General features: G+C 49.4%; 1 protein-coding gene across 1 annotated transcript in view; it reads right to left on the bottom strand.

Annotated features, from left to right (window-relative positions):
* Window positions 1-1,578: 1,578 nt before the first annotated feature.
* The window catches only part of LOC129324587 (maestro heat-like repeat-containing protein family member 2B), a 90,475-nt gene continuing 72,826 nt past the window's right edge, over window positions 1,579-19,227 (bottom strand). Inside the window, exons 34-38 of the mRNA XM_054971913.1 lie at window positions 17,639-17,794; window positions 8,650-8,781; window positions 7,148-7,250; window positions 3,622-3,687; window positions 1,579-1,766 (exon numbers count right to left, since the gene is read on the bottom strand). Of these exons, the coding sequence (XP_054827888.1) occupies window positions 1,579-1,766; window positions 3,622-3,687; window positions 7,148-7,250; window positions 8,650-8,781; window positions 17,639-17,794 (645 nt within the window). The remainder of the gene's footprint in view (window positions 1,767-3,621; window positions 3,688-7,147; window positions 7,251-8,649; window positions 8,782-17,638; window positions 17,795-19,227) is intronic.

The raw sequence follows: 19,227 nt of genomic DNA, 5'->3' as shown, positions 1-19,227 counted from the left end.
TCCGTGCTGTGGATCCTCAAAACCGAGAAGTATCCCAAACCCTCTTTTTGCAACACACACACACCCTTGGCATGGAAGGAATTTTGTCAATCCTATTGAAGCATCGCACTGGTGATTAGGTGAACAAGAAAGCTCTAGGGTTGGGTCATTTTTGCCCACGGAACTGGCGTCAGCGAAGCCAAACATGAGAGGCAGAGCAGGTTGGAACAAGCCCTTGGAGCGCCAAGCATAAAGAAAACCTCATCTAGTGGGAAGCCAGAGAGAGCAACTGGCAAGGCGGGAGCAAGAGGCTGGCAGTCACTGGCCACCCAGGTGAGCTCACAGGCCATCCTTTATGCCCAGAATGGATGCTTCCTGGAGCAAGAGGCCGGCAAACTAAGGGGGCAGTCAGGGATGTACGAAAACTATGTCTGGATTGCTGGGGAGTGTTCTATCTTTGGAAACTCAACAGGCTCAGCAGAGGGTCTCAGAGCCTAGCTTTTAGGACCTGTGGACAGATGTCTGCATCCCAGAAAAATGTGCATCCTAGTGCATATTTTTTAATGGGAAATGCTTCCTGGTGAGCAGCGGCATAGTGTGGTTGAGAGGCGCCCGGGGCAGGAAGTGGTGCCCCTGGCCCTGTGTGTGGGCATGCAAAGCGCGGGCATGCTCTGACCCTGCATGTTGATGTCACTTCCAGGAAGTGACGTCATCATGCAGGAGCGCCCCCACTTACCTGGGAGTACTCCCACGGCCCCTTACTACTTCACCGCAGCTGCTCGCACCACTGCTGGATGCTGGCGTGGGCAGCTGCAGCAAAGAGGTAAAGGATGGGGGAGACAAATGGAGAGGTGGGCCGCCAGCTGCACCACCTGTTGTGCAGCCGGGGTGCCCGGAAGCATTGGTGAAGGGGTGGGCAGGCGAGCGGGGAGGTGGACCGCCTGCTGCGCTGCCAGGGCACCCAGCTTGCTGGGCACCGAGGTGGGTGGCAGCAGCGAAGGGGTGTTCCTGGGGGTGTGTGGATATGTCACCCCCTCAAAATTTTGCACCAGGGGCAGTCGCCCCCCTGGCCCCCCCATGCTACACCACTGCTGGTGAGCACTCAAGCAGCACTAGATCTCTGGCCAAGCCACCCATGCGACTGCCCAGGCAGCACAATGTGGGGGTATCAATGCATGGCAGAGGCTTGGCTTGCTCCTGGTGGCATGGGAAGTGGCAGGTGTTGGCACTTGGCCCCTGCTGCTGCTGGCCAGCTGTGAGCTGAGCCCTTTTAGCAACATTACAGTGGTACAGCCGATGGCCATGGGCATTCCTTGCTTTTGGTGACAAAAAACCTGGAACGGGCCCCCTCCCCAATCTGGATGCTGCCTTTCATAGCCAATTTTTGGCTAACCTGCACAAGATTTTTTTGTGTGTGCATGCAACCACCAATAATTGCTGTCAGTGGAAAATAAACCAGATAGAATTCGACAATAGAGATCCGGAGAGCACACCACACGGGCAGAATGACAGCCTTTCGGAAATGCCAACCCAACAAACAGGTAAATTTTCCATCTTAGATGTGATGACACTGTAGGAGGAAAGTTACTCACACACGGCTTAGACTGACATTGCTTCCGATGTCGTCCCAGGCTGAGCCTTGCAGGCTGGAGCCGGTCCTTGTGTTGCATCATCCCGTTTTCTTTCATGCGACTCTCTCTCCCCCCACTTCTTCCTGACATAGGTGGCCACATCCGCTGCTGCCTGTTGAACTTTCCGGCTGGGGTCCTCCCGAAGTACTTCGAGAGCTGAAATTTCAGAGGGAGGAGCCTCCATGAGTCACCCCCATGACTCCCCCCCCCCATAGGGTTTTATTCTCAAGCTGAGCAGAAATGGATAAACGGAACTGATGGAGCATCAGGCAGTTTGCAGATGGAAAGATGGTTTTGTGGCCAGGAATTTTAGGCACATAAGACATTCTTTGCTGGATCAGATGAATCATCCGTCTAGACCAGCATTCCAACTCACTCAGAGCTAAACTACAAGAGACGAATTGCACAAGGGCGCTCACGTGAAGGGAGTCGCAATGTTAGCCGGGAAGCCGAGTTTTAAAAGACAGACCGGAAGGCTTTGTCAATTTCTCCTCTCTGTAGAGCCAGCAAAGATCACTCCTCAGAGGGTTTGTTAATTTCCTCTTTGCCTCTGGAAGGCTCTGTCAGTTTCACCTCCCCTTCTAGGAGGCAAAGAGGAAATAAACAAACCCTCTGAGGAGCGATCTTTGCCGCTCTGTAGAGAGGGGGAATTGGGAGAACTTCCTGATCTGTCTTCTAAAACTCGATTTCCCAGCTAACCTTGCAACTCCTTTCACGTGAGCATCCTTGAGTGATTCGTCTCTTGTAGTTTCGCTGCTCTTAGTGGCCAACCAGTAACTTTGGAGGGCCAACAACAGGACACAGAGGCCGAGGCGATGTTGTCTCCTGGCACTGGGATTCAGAGCTTGACTGCCTCTGACTATGCAGGTTCCCTTTAGACCCCATGGCTAGCAGCCACTGAAAGACATCTCCTCTATGAATCTGTCTAATCCCCTTTTAAAACTATCTCTGCTCCTGGGCATCATTACATCTGCTGCCAACGAATTCCACCCTTTAATTAATTTGAGTAAAGAAGTGCTTCCTTTTCTCTATCCGGAATTGACAGCCCATCAACTTCATCGGGTACCCGGAGGAAGAAAAACTCTATCTATCTTCTTGTGTCACTTCGATCCACTATGAACTGTGCAGCTTGGAGAATTTTGACCCTGGCTGGAAATTAACACCGCTTCATCTTCCTGTGCCCAATCTTGGTGGCGACACTGAGCAGTTTTAGCCAGGTGGGGCTGATGTTTGGGGGAATACATCTGCTAATCGCTCCCTATCATAGGGTGGTTTCAATGAGGTTTTGACAATTCCCCCGGCTGAACCGAAAGCGACTTTAAACCTGCTGGCTGAAAATCTCAGAAAGACTCGAGCCTCTGATCATTTCCTGAGCCACTCTCATATTTGGTCATAGAAGCTAAAGTGACGAAACTGAGACTATCGTACGTAGGTCACATCATGAGAAGACAAGACTCTCTGGAAATGCCAATCATGCTAGGAAAAGTGGAAGGCACTAGGAAAAGACAAAGACCCAAAACAGGAACAAAATTGATTCATTTGATATGTGGTGCTGGAGGAGCGTTTTGCGGATACCATGGACAACAAAAAAGACCAATAAGTGGGTTCTAGATCACATCAAGCCTGAATTCTCCCTAGAAGCTGAAATGACAAAACTGAGGATATTGTACTTTGGTCACATCATGAGAAGACAAGATTCTCTGGAAAAGTCAATAATGCCAGGAAAAGTGGAAGGCAGCAGGAAAAGAGGAAGACCCAAAATGAGATGGCTGGACTCCATAAAAGAAGCCACATTCTCCAGTTTTCAGGATCTGAGCAAGTCTCTTAATGATAGGATGTTTTGGAGGTCTCTCATTCATAGGGTCACCATAGGTTGGAGATTACTTGATGGCAGATAACACACACAGGGAAAAATTTAAAAAAATAAGAGAAGAATGGACCCGTTTCCTCAGTTTCAGGGTGACATGGGCTGCTCAGTAAAGGCATGAAAGTGCTTTGTTTTTTTACTTACAGCCCAGCAGCTGCAGCCGAAATGTCTCCTCCAGGTCTGCGATCTGCATGCTTTCCAGAATGACTCCTGGCAAAAAGCGAAATTGCACAAGGGAAAGTCTGGTCACGGGGTGGGGGGTGGGGTGGGGGGCTTGGTTTGTTTTTCAGGAGAAAAAAGAAAACCCGCAAGGAAGGAGCAGTCCAGACAAGGAATACCTGCCACCTCCTCCTCCCAGGCTGCTGGCTGAGTTGGAACCAAGCCCCTCGAGCGTTAGAGCAGAGGCTTAACTTGGACTGGGCCAGCACCAGGGGAAGGACTGTGCCCTGTTTGTTTGGACCTCCTGAACAACTGGTTGGCTGCTGCGTGAAACAAGATGTTAGACTAAATGGACTGCTGGCCTGTTCCAGCAGGGCTCTTCTGGTGGATATTCTTTTTTATTTTTATTTATTTGTTAATTTGATTTTTAGCCCACCCTCCCTGCAGGCGGGCTCAGGGCGGGTTACGATAATGTAATGAATACAAAGAGTAAAACATTTAAATATGTTTAAAACCAAACAACAGTACATAAACAGTCAGAGTCTCAAGAAGGCGGCCCCCTCCATTCTCCCCAGCCACAATATAAACAAAAAGGGGGTGGGGGCACAGTTAATATCATTTCTGTGACTTCGCATGTAAGGAGGGGCAGATGGTTTTATAGCCCTCCTGGTGGGAGACCTGTAGGGAGGCTTACAAGCAACCCAAGACTGGCTTCAACCATATGCTTGGCAGAACATCTCTGTCTTATAGGCCCACCAAAAAGATGTAAGATCTTGGCGGGCCTGGTTGTCCTCCGACAGAAAGTTCCACCAGGTTGGGGCCAGAACTGAAAAGGCCCCGGTGCCTGTTGTCTTTTCCACTACCTGTGTTGCATTGGTGACCCCCTCATTGTGCCACCCCCAGCAGTTGCATACGTAGCTTGGCCAGAGAACCAGCCCTGTGGCTACATCTATTTTGTTCTGTTTGTAAGCTTCTTTGGACCGTGCAGTGGCCACTGTTTGAGATGGTGCTGGGCCCGATGGATTTGCGGCCTGCCCCAGCATTAGGGTTACAAACTTTCCGGTGCGGCCTGGACGTCCCCCAGAATTACAGCTGATCTCTCAATTGCAGAGATCTGTTCCCCTGTAGAAAATGGCTGCTTTGGAGGGTGGGCTCTATGGTATCACATGCCCACTGCAGTCCCTCCCTTCCCCAAACCCTGCCTTCCCCAGGTGCTACCCCCAAATCTCCAGGAATTTTGCAACCTGGAGTTGATAACTCTACCTAGCAGAGCTTCCCTGCTATTCTTTTGTAAGGGGGCAGGGGGGAGCTTAGGTTTTGCTGATCTCACAGCCTGGAAGAAAATCTTCTAATGCAGATGTTTAGACCAATGTGTGTGTAAAGGCCATCAAGTTGCCGAAGTATAGCAACCCCTACAAGGAACTTTCAAGGCATGTGAGAAGCAGAGGTGGGTTTGCCATTGCCTTCCTCTGCAGAACCTTCCTTGGTGGTCACACATCTATGTTTCGACTCTGCTCAGCTTCTGAGATCTGACAAGATCAGGTTATACCTTCCCTCCTGTTTAGAATGATATTGGGTTCCATTTATGGCTTCTCTCTTCCTCTGGCACAAGAAGCTTTCTTCCAAGGCAAGAGACCCTTCTATTAGTGCTGTAGCAGTATCTAGCCCAACATGTTGGAGAAGGTAATAACAAACCATCTCTGTTGTTCTCTTGCCTTGAAAACCCCATGAGGGTTCTCTGTAAGTTGTTTGCAACTAGAGATGGGCATGAACTGGAAAAAACCGAACCACGTGGTTCGTCAAATTTCACAAACCACGAGCTTTCACGAACCTGCCCCTGGTTTGCAAACTGGTTCGTTTGGTTCATGAAAACATCACAGCCAGGTCAGAAAATCATCACTTCTGGGCCAAGAGAAGTTCACTTCCGGGTCAGCAGAAGGTCTGAAGGAAGTCCATCCCTTGTTGCCTAGGAAACTGATTGATTGGCACCAGGCTGTCTGCAGTGACGAACCAAAAAATTAACCAAACGAACCAGCTTAAAGTTCATGGCGGTTCATCAGAAATGGGATCTGATGAACCACTGGTTCGTGAATAGATATGGGCACGATCCGCATTACGATCGGAAAAAACCCACGATAATGGCGATCGCGTGATCATGAATCAGCAGATTGTGCTCATCCACGGCCAATGACCCAGCGGTCAGGAGGGGCCCGGATCGGGGCTGCATCGGGGCGATCGTGCTCAGATTGGGAAGCCAGACACTCAGGCGCCAGCAATCTATTGCCCTGGCAACGGAGCCAGGGGAATGCCTGAGCTGTGTTTGCCCTCCTTCTGTCGCCCTGGAAACCCGAATGGAAGCCCAGCTTTCCTTGATCAGCAGGGCTTCCTTCCAACCACGGAGCAGCAAAGCAGTCACCAGTTGGGAGAAGCCACCCAAGGGAGGGAGGGGGAAGGGGGTGTTCTGTAGCCATGGGCACTCCAATCTCATCCCTGCAAACCCTGATAGGCAGCTCTGACGGCCAAACACAAACACAGATGCTGCCGGCATCACCCACCGTTCCTGTATCACTGGAACAGCGGGGCACCTCTCCACTTTTGCCTCCACGATCCATGGCTCGGGAACGGGAGATGATCGGCGCGGATCGTTTATTCGGGATCATCGCCGGCGCCGATCCACGATCAGCTGGATCGTTAATTTTTTTGGGATCGTGCCCACCTCTATTCGTGAAGCACGAACCGGCCTGGTTCATGCTTAATTATGGTTTGTATTTCGGTTTGTGCCCATCTCTAGTTGCAACTTGACAGCACTTAATTATTATTATAATCTAGCACACCCCCGTTTTGGAAGCCCTGTGGAGATGCAGCAGGTGTCCTCACGTGACCCAAAACATCGATAGGAAACTACTGAGCACATCATTGAAAAGTGGGGTCTATGTCATTGATAAATATTTCGGAAAAATATGTATAGCTTCGTCACAAGAATCACTTGTGATCCATATTTTTTGCTGAATATTTGTAGATTGTGTGTTTGGTTGCAGATTGCGGTGAAGATATGCTGCAATGTCTGTTGAGGAAGCCAGATATGGGCGCATGCCTGCACACACACACGCAGCCCTTTCCTCTCCAGACCTATCAGAACCCCAACGTTGAGAGAACCGCCGCAATGACAGTCCTCGGGCAGCTCTCGGCCGTCTCCTCCTTGTCACCTCTATCAGAGGCAAGCGCTGAGGAGATGCTGAAATATTTAATGTCAGAAATTCAGTTTTATGTAAGAGGAGCCCTGCTGGGCGAGGCCAGCAGCCTCTCCACTCCAGCATTCAATTGCACACAGCAGCCAACTAGATGCTCCTGCAAGGCCTGAAAGAAAGACACAGAGGCCAAAAGTGCCTCCTGTTTTCTCAGAAACATCCAGTTGCCCCTTGCAGCCACACACATGCCCCCCGCCCCGCTTGAGTCCAGGTGGTTTGCTGATCTCTCCTCTCCGCAGAACTCAACTCGCTTAGCCTCCTACCTGACAAGTCCAGGGCTGCTGTCTGGATCTCTTCCCAGCTGCTTCTGAAATACGCCGTTGTCTTTTGCAAGAGCTCTTCCTTCATCTCTGGGTTGGCCTTTACCTGTAGGGAGCCACAAAGAAAATGTCCCACACCCCTAAATGGGCCAAAGATTGTCAAAAGAAGGCAAAGGGTATGAGAGTTTCTTTTTTAAAACCCACATCATGAGAAAGTGGAGCTGTCCTGTTTTATGGCCGGTTTTGTTGTCCTTTTTATTTCTAAGCACTGCTTTGGACAATTTCAGGGGAAAGCAATAAATAAATAAATTAGAAAGGCTCCCTGTCTCATCTTTCATGCATCAGACATAAGTTCACTGTCTAGCCTAGGGATGGCTAATTTCCACATTCTGTCTGCTTGTAAGTTTTTACTTACTTACTTATTTATTTAATGTCATTTGTAGTCTGCCTTTCTCTCTGAGACGCAAGGCAGATAACATAGTGTGAGATTAGTACAGTTAATATCAAGGACATTTCAATAAACGCCATAGGGTAAGCAAATGCAAGTTTACAAAGACATAACATCAGCAAAAGTCCAATACGGAGTTGAAGAAATGCTGAAACAGAGCATAGGCAATTCTAGGACTGACATTTGACAACATAGAACTACCCAGGGCTCATTTTGAGGGGAAACATGCCGGAACACAGTTACCCAAAGAGGTCACATGACAGGTGGCCCTGCCCACCCGACTCTCAGCCATTTTGGGTCCGTTTCTGCCTGGATTGGGGCCGAAACAGCTTGGATCGGGCCTCTGACAGGTGGTGGATCACTCTCCCACTCAGCAGCAGCCCAATCCTGACCATTTTGGGCCCCTTTTCAGCCATTTTCAGCCCCTTTTTGCCATTTTGGGCCCAATTTCGGCCCTGAATGGCCAGGATTGGGTCCAAAACAGCCAGGATAGGTGATGGCAGAGGGTGTGGCATATGCAAATTAGGTATGCTAATAACACACTGCCAGTATTGTCAAGGGGTGTGGCATATGCTAATGAGTTATGCTAATGAGTTCCTCCAGCTCTTTTTCCATGAAATGACCCCTGGAACTACCCCATAGGATCATACTTAAAGCAAAAGGTAGTACTTAGGAACTCATATTATCCAGTCTTTTCCCCTGGAGTTCAGAGCAGTGTACATGGTATCCCGTTCCTCATTTTATCCTCACAACAACCCTGTGAGGTGGGCAAGGTGGAGACATGAACCCAGATCTCTCAGATCTTAGTTCAAAACTCTCACCACCATATAACACAAGGCAGCAACCTCAAGATATGCACAATTCTGTAGACAATCTGTCTACTCCACTGAGCAAAATCTGAAGCTTTCCTCCAGCCAACAGAGACTTCCACCCATTGTGGCTTTTCCGCAGGAGGAAGAGCCACTTAAGTTGAAAGAAGTTTCCTTAGGTTGGAGGAAAGATCCTTGGATATCTTCACGCTATACTTGAATTAACAGGGTCTCTCTCTCTCTCTCACCAGCTGCCTGCAGATATACACATGGAGATATGGGAGGTTGAAGGGGGTGGTGGAGTGAAGCTCTTCAATGCAGGCTCTCAGTTTCCTCTTGGGTAAAAACCGCACCGACTGCAGAAATGCCGCTCTGCACGCCTGCGAGACAGAACGTTTCCCAAACATTCAGGGAGGTTCCTCCAGAGCAATGAAGAAGAAATGAGACAGTTGCACAAACAAAACGAATGTGCACATTCAACAGATGCAGATGGGAGATTCCAAAGATCTCTCCCAAAGTCAGAGATAAGCTAGGCTTGCTTTGGCTGAAGATGTAGAAAAATTCAGTTCCTCAACCCAGCCTGATTTCATTTTGTTTATTTATTTTCTTTATTTATTCCCCGCCTTTCTCTCCCAATGGGGACTCAGAGGGGCTCACATTGTTTTCCTCTCCATTTTATTCTCACAACCACCCTGTGAGGTAGGTTAGGCTGAGAGGGTGTGACTGGCCCGAGGTTACCCGGCGAGCTTCCATGGCAGAGCGGGGATTCTATTAAAATAATAATAATAAAAAAACTGGACCTCCAAAAACTAGTAGGAGGGTAGCAGAGTAGCATCAATTGCAGAGAGAATGTAATGGGTGTTTGGAGCTTACTAGCTGGTGTGAGCGTGAGAGAGAAAATAACAAACTTACACTTTGCTTAGGTTTAGAATGTCAGGTTCAGTGGGTATCTGAGCTGTACTGTCTCCATTTTCTAATGCTTCTAGTGTTTAAGTGCTTTCCCCACAGGTGCACAAGTTCCCAAGCAGACTTCTCACCGAACGAGATTGTTTTGTCTAACAACGTTCCATCCCAGATTGGCCTTGACAGAGTCCAACTTCCCAAGACTGAAAGATGTTGTTTTGAGAACTGTGGGGGGAGGCTGGCTCAGCTGGGAACTGTTACTTTGTACCTCATGATTTGCTCTTCATTGGTAACAATGCTCTTGTACCATCCTGGATCCCTTATCCAGGACAGTGGACTATAATGGGTCATTTCTACAGTAAAGTTTCCTTATTCAAACAATGGACTCTTGTTTGCTTGTAGAGGAGAACCTGTAGGAAGGATATTATTTAGCCACAGTCTGACATTTTGTTACCAATCATGTCTCAGTCGGGCCCAGCGGAATCCAAAGCCGTCCCAGACAGGGATCCTTTGTTTGAGCCGTATGCGTCTCCCGACAACCCACAAGTGCAACCCCAAGAACTTCAAACACCTGCACCAGCAGGGAACGGAGCTTCAACTACTACTCCGCCTCTAATCGATCTCGGCAGTGGGGAGGAAAAACCGAAGGCCTCCAAGCCAACGGCCACCACCATCCCCTTGTTCTCGTTACCTACACCTTCGGAGTGGGGACCCAGACCCCGAGAAACGAGGGAGCGCAGGACCAGTGGGGTGCACCAGCAATTACCCATGGACGGGCGTCGAAGCCTAGAGACAGTCCCTGAATTGGACAGTAGCCAACCATGGCTGTTTTGGAATAGGACGACCGAGCAAACAGAATGGGACACGTCCCGCCGCGGTATCCTAAGTTGGGATTATTCGGAACTCACTCCGTGGTCGGAGCAACCAGAGGTTTCCGAACAAAGTTGGGTGCAGATGCAACATCGCACCCTTGCTGTGGATTCCGGCATTTCGGCAGTTACGGGACTAGCCAAAGGGATTCTAGCAGCGAGATCGCAAGGCGATCAGGGAGACCCTCCACCTTGGGGGCCAATTTCCCCGGTGGTAGCAGTCGCAGGGGGCTCCACGACGGACCAACCGGGTCCCAGTAGAGTTCAATTGCTGGAAGCTAGGTTGGTCGATATGGAACAAAGCCTAGCCCATGCTATACATCTACTCTCATTGATGGTGGCGGGAGAGAGACCATCACCAGAAGAGATGGCTATACAAATAGCCACCCTACAAAGTGTAATCTCCAATCCGGGGGAACCTGCCCCGTTGCAGCCGCCGCCCTCAAACGAGTCTCCCGTGCAGCCCCCAGACGAGCCTTCCGAACCGGAGGAAGAGGGGGAGCCCTGCCCTGGAGAGCCGGGAGAGACTCCAACGGAAACCCCTAGGCCGGACGAGGTTCCGCATTCCGGGGATACTCCAGTGGAAGTTCCAGGAGGGAGTGGAGAGGAGCCAACCCGCCCGACAGAGTCGCCGGTGGTACCCCCTCCAACTTCCCCGATAACGGTCCGGCCGGACCAGCCAGAAGAGCCTCCAGCTCCCCCAAGGGAGGGAACGCCACACCAAACTCCAGTAATCATCCCCATACAACAAATCCTAGGGGAGGATCAGCCAGTGGAGGTCGTACCACGAGAACAACCTCCAGGTCCCAGACCAACGACGCTGGGAGGGGCAAGCCCGCGCGGCCCAGCACCCATCAGGCCTTCGCCGCAGCGGCCCCTCCCGCTTCGACCACAACTAATACCACTACAGCAGCCGGTAAGACTACCTCCAATGCAACCTGTATTCCCACCTCCCGATCAACTATTACAGCCTATACCACTTCGACCCCGCCGACCCGCACCGCAGCGACCAATCATGGCCCAACCTGTTCGGCCACCTCCAGCCCAACCGGTGCTGCCGCCGCCAGCACAACCGGTGCTGCCGCCGCCAGCACAACCGGTGCTACCGCCGCCAGCACAACCGGTGCTGCCACCGCCAGCACAACCGAGGCTGCCGCCGCCAGCCCACCCGGTGATACCGCCGCCAGCACAACCGGTGCTGCCGCCACCGGCCCAACCGACGCTGCCGCCGCCAGCACAACCAGTGCCACCACCACCAGCCCAACCGGTAAGGCCCCCTCCGATACGCCCCGTCCCGTATCTACCACCGCCGCCGGGGGCCCCCGGGCAACCATTACTGCCGCAACAGCTATGGCCCCAACAGCCTCCTCCCGTGCAGCCAGCGCCACTGACCATTCTGATGGACTATTACCCCGCACCAGCCCCAAGGCAAGACCTTCCAATGGGCTGGGTGAAACTGGAAGCTACTTTTGACGGAGATCCCTCGAAACTGGGATTTTTTCTGGTACAAGTAGTACAGTTCTTCAATCGATGGGGACATCTTTTTGGGAGTGAGGCCAGCCAGATTGAACATCTCGGTTCACGGTTACAAGGCAAAGCGGCAGACTGGTATGTAGGACTATACAACATTGGGGCCCCGGAACTTAATACCTTACAAGGATTGGTGGATGCTATCCGGGCTCAATACGAAGACCCCTTAGAAGAAACCAGAGCCCGAACAGAATTGCAAGCCATTAGGCAAGGCAGCATGTCGGCTAGAGACTATGTTACAAAATTCTGACAGCTAGCCGCTAAATGCCCTAGATGTGAAGAATCCACTAAAATAATCCTGTTCAAACAAGGGCTGAACCCAAAACTTCTGGATAGAGCCCTCATGCAAGACAATCCTCCTACTCTGTTGGGATGGATTCAACTCACATGTGAAGTTGAAAATCGGATATTGGAGGTCCGCTTAGTTGAACAACAACAACAAACGGGACAAAGACGCCCCTTAACTTTGCAGAAGGGAGGACGAGGTACTGGATACGCGACCCGCGGAGCGAGGGATGCTAGATGGCAACAGGGTTTGTGTTTGCAATGCGGGCAAGCCGGCCACTTTGCGGCACAATGCCCGTATCGGCCTGTGCAAAGACCTCCGCTCCAACTAAGGCGTCCAACCCCTGCTCCATTCCCCACGTTACAACGCCCAACACCCGCTCCCCGATCGGGTAGAGGCCGTGGCATCTCCCAGCGACCTGCCCCAGACAGAGGATTGGAGGCAGAAGAGCTTATGGAATACGACTCTGCTACCCCAAATATAGAAGGGAACCCAGAAAGCCCCCAGTCGGGAAACGAAATGGATCTGTCGTAAAAGGGCCCAAACGACAGATCCACTCCCGACCCGTCCCAACCAGGGACCGGCCGCATGGGTCCATATTATTCATGCCAGTGACTTTGCTAAACCCCGAAAGGAAGATGCACATCCGTGTACAAGCCCTCATTGACTCAGGCTGTTCAAGAGACATCATCGCCCCAGCCCTAGTCAATGGACTAGTATTGCCAATCCGAGAATTACAAAACCCAGTCATTTTCGAGCAAATGGATGGCACCAACATGAACCCCGTCACTACAGAAACAGTCCCAGTGGTGACGGGCATGGGCCAACACTGGGAAAAAAGGTCGTTTGTCATCAGTACAACAGCCAAATACCCGTTAATTTTGGGCAGCAAGTGGCTATGCGATCACAACCCCTACATAAATTGGGCAGAAGGTAGTATCACCTTTTGCTTGGTCCCCTTTATCTTTGGTTTTTAACAGTTCTGTTAAGGGGAGCGTGATTTGCGCGAAGTTTGCAATAAAGTCTCTATAGAAGTGGTGGTGTATCTTGATGATGTATTAATTTACTCAGACTCTGAGGAGGACCACATTCAACTAGTTCAAAAGGTCCAGGCCACTCTAATGAGTAATAAATTGCCCATCAAGCTATCCAAATGTGAATTCCATAAAACTGAACTCACTTACCTTGGTTACTGTATATCTCAAGAAGGTTTAAAAATGGATCCAACCAAAATACAAGCGATCCAAGAATGGCAAACTCCCACTACCCGTAAAGAACTGCAGTCTTTCTTGGGATTTGCCAACTTCTATAGAGACTTTATTGCAAACTTCGCGCAAATCACGCTCCCCTTAACAGAACTGTTAAAAACCAAAGATAAAGGGGACCAAGCAAAGAAACCCTCCTCCAAATTACAATGGACACCCGATTGCCAAACAGCCTTTGAATGTCTGAAAGGGCAATTTGTAACAGAACCCATTCTCTGCCACCCCAACGAAAACTACCCTTTCATAGTACAGGTCGACGCCAGCGATACTGCAATTGGAGGAGTCTTATTGCAGAAGGGGGAGGATGGGAAACTGCGGCCTTGTGCATTCCTATCAAGGAAGTTTTCGGAGGCTGAAAGGAATTGGAATGTGTGGGAGAAGGAAGCCTTTGCAGTAAAAGCAGCCCTCACTAACTGGCGGCATTGGTTGGAGGGGGCGCGCCACCCCTTTGAGGTTTGGACAGACCATAAAAATCTGGAGGCCCTTCGAAGCCCCCGCAGATTAAATGCCAAACAATTACGGTGGGCAGAATTCTTCTCCAAATTCAATTTCACTTTGAATTACCTCCCGGGCAAAACTAACTTTCTTGCGGACGCCCTATCGCGCATGCCCCAGCACAGAAGCAAACGGGAGGAGACTATAGACACTGTCTTCTCACCTACGCAATTGGGAGGCGTGGTAACTACACGCAGCCGCGCCGTCCAGCCCCTCCCGCACAGTCAAGAGTGGAAAACGAAACTTAAGGCTGAGGTGGAAAAGGAGGGGGATAAAATGCCCAAATCCAAGCTGAATCAATCACCACAGGGGTATTGGTTATCCGGAAATAGATTTTATGTACCCGACAGCCTACGAAAAGAGGTCTTACAGCGGTGTCATGATGCCCCCACTGCAGGACACTATGGGTACTTGAAAACGCTGCATTTAATACAACGGCAATTCTGGTGGCCGGGCATGCGCAAAGACATTTCCCAATACGTCGCCTCCTGCCCCATTTGCCTCAGCGCCAAAACCCGCAAGGGAAAACCTCCGGGGCTATTGCAACCCTTGGAAACGCCCAACAAACCTTGGGAAACGATATCCATGGACTTCATCACTGATTTGCCAGTATCCAAGGGACATAACTGCATTTTAGTGGTAGTGGATCTGTTTTCCAAACAAGCCCATTTCATTCCATGTACCACTATACCTACCGCTCGAAAACTGGCAGATCTATTCTTAAAACACGTTGTAAAATTACATTCTTTTCCGTCCAAGGTAATTTCGGATCGCGGCGGACAATTCGTTGCCAACTTCTGGCGGGAGCTTTTACAGATGTTAAATATTGAACAAGGAATCAGTTCAAGCCACCACCCACAAACCGACGGGCAGTCCGAAAAAACTAATCAAATCTTAGAGCAATTCCTTCGTTGCTACATCAACTTCCAACAAGATAACTGGGTGGACCTCCTCCCTCTAGCAGAGTTTTCATACAACAACAGTGTACATGCCTCTACAGGAGAAGCCCCTTTCAAAGTTGTGTACGGAGCCCACTTTAACCCTTTTCCACTGGACGCTCCCCCTTCCTTTTCCCCGACTTCACCAGATGTGTCTTCTTGGTGGGGGGAGGCAGCCCAACAATGGACTCTCATTAAAAAACACCTCGAGAAAGCCAAACAAGATTACAAAAAGTACGCCGATCGCCACCGTGCGGCCGAATGGGATTTGCAGCCTGGAGATCATGTTTATATATCCACCAAAAATCTAAAACTAGCACAAGTCAGCCGCAAACTAGCCTTAAAATTCCTCGGACCTTTTACAGTGTGCAAAGTGATCAACAAAGTGACTGTTGCTGTAAATTTACCCAAAAATCTGCGCCATGTACATGATACATTCCATGTCAGCCTGTTGAAGAAGGCTCCAACAGATGATAAATGGCACGTCAAAGCTCCACCCATTCCAACGTTAATTGATGACCAAATACACTATGAAGTACAACAAATTCTAGACTCTAAAATCAAACGCAATCAGTTATTTTACCTCATCAGGTGGAAGGACTTTGACTCTGGGTTTGATGAGTGGGTGAATTCTGTACATGTTCATGCTCCTAGATTAACCAAAGCTTTTCATACTCGCTATCCATATAAACCTGGGGGGGATTTATTTTAAGGGGGGCAGAATGTCAGGTTCAGTGGGTATCTGAGCTGTACTGTCTCCATTTTCTAATGCTTCTAGTGTTTAAGTGCTTTCCCCACAGGTGCACAAGTTCCCAAGCAGACTTCTCACCGAACGAGATTGTTTTGTCTAACAACGTTCCATCCCAGATTGGCCTTGACAGAGTCCAACTTCCCAAGACTGAAAGATGTTGTTTTGAGAACTGTGGGGGGAGGCTGGCTCAGCTGGGAACTGTTACTTTGTACCTCATGATTTGCTCTTCATTGGTAACAATGCTCTTGTACCATCCTGGATCCCTTATCCAGGACAGTGGACTATAATGGGTCATTTCTACAGTAAAGTTTCCTTATTCAAACAATGGACTCTTGTTTGCTTGTAGAGGAGAACCTGTAGGAAGGATATTATTTAGCCACAGTCTGACATAGAAAAGAAACGAGAGTTCTTTATTATAGGGACTCCATAGGAAAGAGGAGCGAGAGCTATCTATCTATTTAGTCTAAGGATGGACATGGATGGCAGGACAAGTCCTGCATCAGTGGTGCAAGATGGAGAGAAGACCCAGTAGTGTGATGAAGGGAGGAAGAGAAGGATGTCACGAGGAGGAAGTCCTCAGATTAGCAATCTACACATCAAAGGATAGTTCATGAGGATTAAACAGATGCCCTGACCTCTCTAACTTTTTAACTTTCCGGTTTGTTCCTCTCTAAAACCTGAGGACAGTGGTAAATCCTCTTCTTCTAACAGATTCAACCCTGAGTCTCCCAGATCCTAGTCCGAGACTCTAACCACTATACCACACTAGCCAAGTTAGGGCCACCGAAGCTCATGCATGATATTAATTTAATTTTGATGTCTGTCTTCCGTCACGGAGTCGAGGGTAGCATGCATGGATCGCCTTCCCTCCGTTTTATCCTCACAACAGCCCAGCAAGCTTCATGGCCCTGCCTCCCCATTCCTTGTCCACCACTATCCCGCACCCACGTTCCAAATCTCCATCCCTGGCCACTGCGCTCCGGCTAGTTTTTTCAGAGTGGGTGGGAAGGCTGCCTCCATGCTACAAGTGCCACAGTCTGCCAAGATTAGTCAGTTTTACATGTCATTGAACTCCATGAGAGAGAGAAAGAGTTGAGCATAACAGTTTAAAAGGACTTTAAAAAGCCTCAGACTTAAAATGTCAGCGTTCTTAACCTGGCCTGGATTGCACTCTTCATTTGCACTAGACTTCAGGATGTGCTTGGAAGGAAGATCTTTGGGACGCGTGAAAGGCTGGCCACCCCATCCCTCTGGTTTATGTGTTTGGTAATCACAGCATGGCATCACAATGTGTGTAGGGCAAGCAAATGGGCTCAAGCAAATGGCTCTGCAGCCCGCCTTACTTCCTACGTTAAGCCCTCACTGGCCTCAGGGTAGAAATACAGGTTACAAAGTACCTGCGTGAACCTCATTTCACATGTCCCCCCTCCAACTTTCCATGCATTCGCTCACACAGTCACACTTCAATTTGCTCTGCATGAGTACATTTACATATTTGATATAGGTTCCTCCTCAACTGCTTAAAGTATCTCATTTTCCCCCGCCTCCCACATCCATTCATTAGAATGCAGATCTTGACACTGGCTGATTCCGCACACGTTGGATAATGCGCTTTCAATGCACTTTATCAATCGTTTGAGGTGGATTTTTTGTTCCGCACACAAAAAAATGCGTTCCAAATGATCTATAAAGAGGATTGGAAGTGCATTATCCAACGTGTGCGGAATCACTCACTTTCTCACTCCTTAAAGAAATGCAAATTGGCAAGACAAAGGAGCCTACAGGACTTGTTCTCGCAGCGAAAACAGAGCTGAATTGGCGCTCTGCCTTCTGGACTCACTTGCAAATGCAGTCACACAAAGGAGCTCTCGTGAAAGCGGCGTGCATGTGTGCCGAGCAAGAACAGCCTGCATGTGAATTGAGGACCACACCTAAAGGCCTGCACTTGAGCAGCCCCAGGTAATTTGTAATGTGTATTTCCACTCTCACTGGAGGGCTTTAAAAGCAGCAGGGATGTCTCCCTAATGAACAGAAACTTTCATGATTGCCGAGCTGATGGAAGCAGTGCCTTAGGTGGAGCCATGCATTCACCTATCTGGGCCACACCCCAGATAAGGCCTATGAGATGTCCCCCAGCCAGAAGGAACACATCCCTTTGGGATTCAAATATGCAGAGGAGAACATGAGTTCCAGGTCATACCTCTGACGCTTGGGGACTAGGATCTTGCTGGTGAATCAGGAGTGGCACCAGATTCCTCCTCACTTGGTCAGCAAAAAATGCTTGGAATCTGGAGTTTGTCGAAGTGGCCAGGACACCAAAGAGGCACAGCGCAGCGCTGCGAAGATCAGCATCGTCCTACAGCCAAGGAGAAACAACTTCACAACATGTTGGTGAAGCACAGACGGGTTGCATGTATCAAACACAGAGCTGGATTAATCATTTAGACAAGACCAGGGCTTTTTTTCAGGGGGAACGCGGGGGAACATAGTTCTGGAACCTCTTGAAAATGGTCACATGGGTGGTGGCCCCGCCCCCTGATCTCCAGACAGAGCGGAGTTGAGATTGCCCTTCCCGCCGCTCAGCGGCGCGGAGGGCAATCTCAACTCCCCTCTGTCTGGAGATCAGGGGGCGGGGCCACCACCCATGTGACCATTTTCTCTGAGGGCAACCCACAGAGTTCCACCACCTCTTTCCCCAGAACAAAAGCCCTGGACAAGACATACACTGCTTAGGCTTGACCTCTATGTAGGATATGAAATTTGAATGCTACAAGTCATAAATCTCATATTGGTAATTGCATAAAGATACAGAAATCAATTTTGGGTGTCAAAACTGATTCTGCAGATGAAGTGGTAAACCTGGTTCTGGGCTGAACCATTTCAGACTATATGTGGAAGCACACAGCACTGTGATGACCGAATGTTCCCCCAGGCAAAAGAAATCCTTGCATTTAGAAAACAGTGCGCCGGGGGAAGGGTTCTACTTCTATCCTATACTTCTCCCGGGCAGTCCAACATTTTTAATATGTAGGGACTTTTTAAAAATATCATTTAAGTGCAGCCTGGGCACAGGTTTCTCACCTTCCAGCAGCGTCCTGTGATATGACCCCTTTTAGTGGGTGTGTGATGACTACAAATCTTGGGCTGTACAGAAAAGGGACTGCAGTTCATACATCTGTCATGAGCTCATCTCTATATTCCTGACAAATGAACATCGAAGGAAGGGAGGAAGGAAGGGTTGGAAGAGGAGGATTTAATGCTTTCCCATTCCTCAGGTTTCAGAGGGGGACAAACCAAAGAGTTAGAAAGATAGAGAGGTCAGGGCACTCTGTTTCCTGTTACTGCTCTGACTGCCCTTTGATATGTAGATTGCTATTCTCAGGATTTCTTCCTCCTGACTTCCTCCCTCTCACTTCTTCTCTTCCTGGCATTGTTCCAGGCAACATCTCTCTCCTTCTCCTCCCTCCATCTTGGAACCATGGATGCAGGACTTGTCCTAGCATCCATGCCCATCCTTAAACTAGATAGGTAGTTAGGATATGTCTCTTCTCCTTTCCTATCAGGCTATGGAGTTCCTACAATAAAGAACTCTAATTTCTTTTTTAAATAGAAAGCAAGTGAATGAATTTATTCTTTTCATTCCTGCACACACATCAGCCAGCAGAACGAGCTCACAACCACCTATAATCACACTTCCTATGCTAACAATAGACTATGCTAATGGCCCAACCATGGAATCCTTTAATTAGGTTTCTGGGGCCTATATAATGATGTATTGATAAGGAAGGA

This window comes from Eublepharis macularius, chromosome 2, assembly GCF_028583425.1.
Source record: "Eublepharis macularius isolate TG4126 chromosome 2, MPM_Emac_v1.0, whole genome shotgun sequence".
Lineage (NCBI taxonomy): Eukaryota > Metazoa > Chordata > Lepidosauria > Squamata > Eublepharidae > Eublepharis > Eublepharis macularius.
Note: the sequence above shows the minus strand (reverse complement) of the source record. Positions and strands in the feature narration are given on the sequence as shown.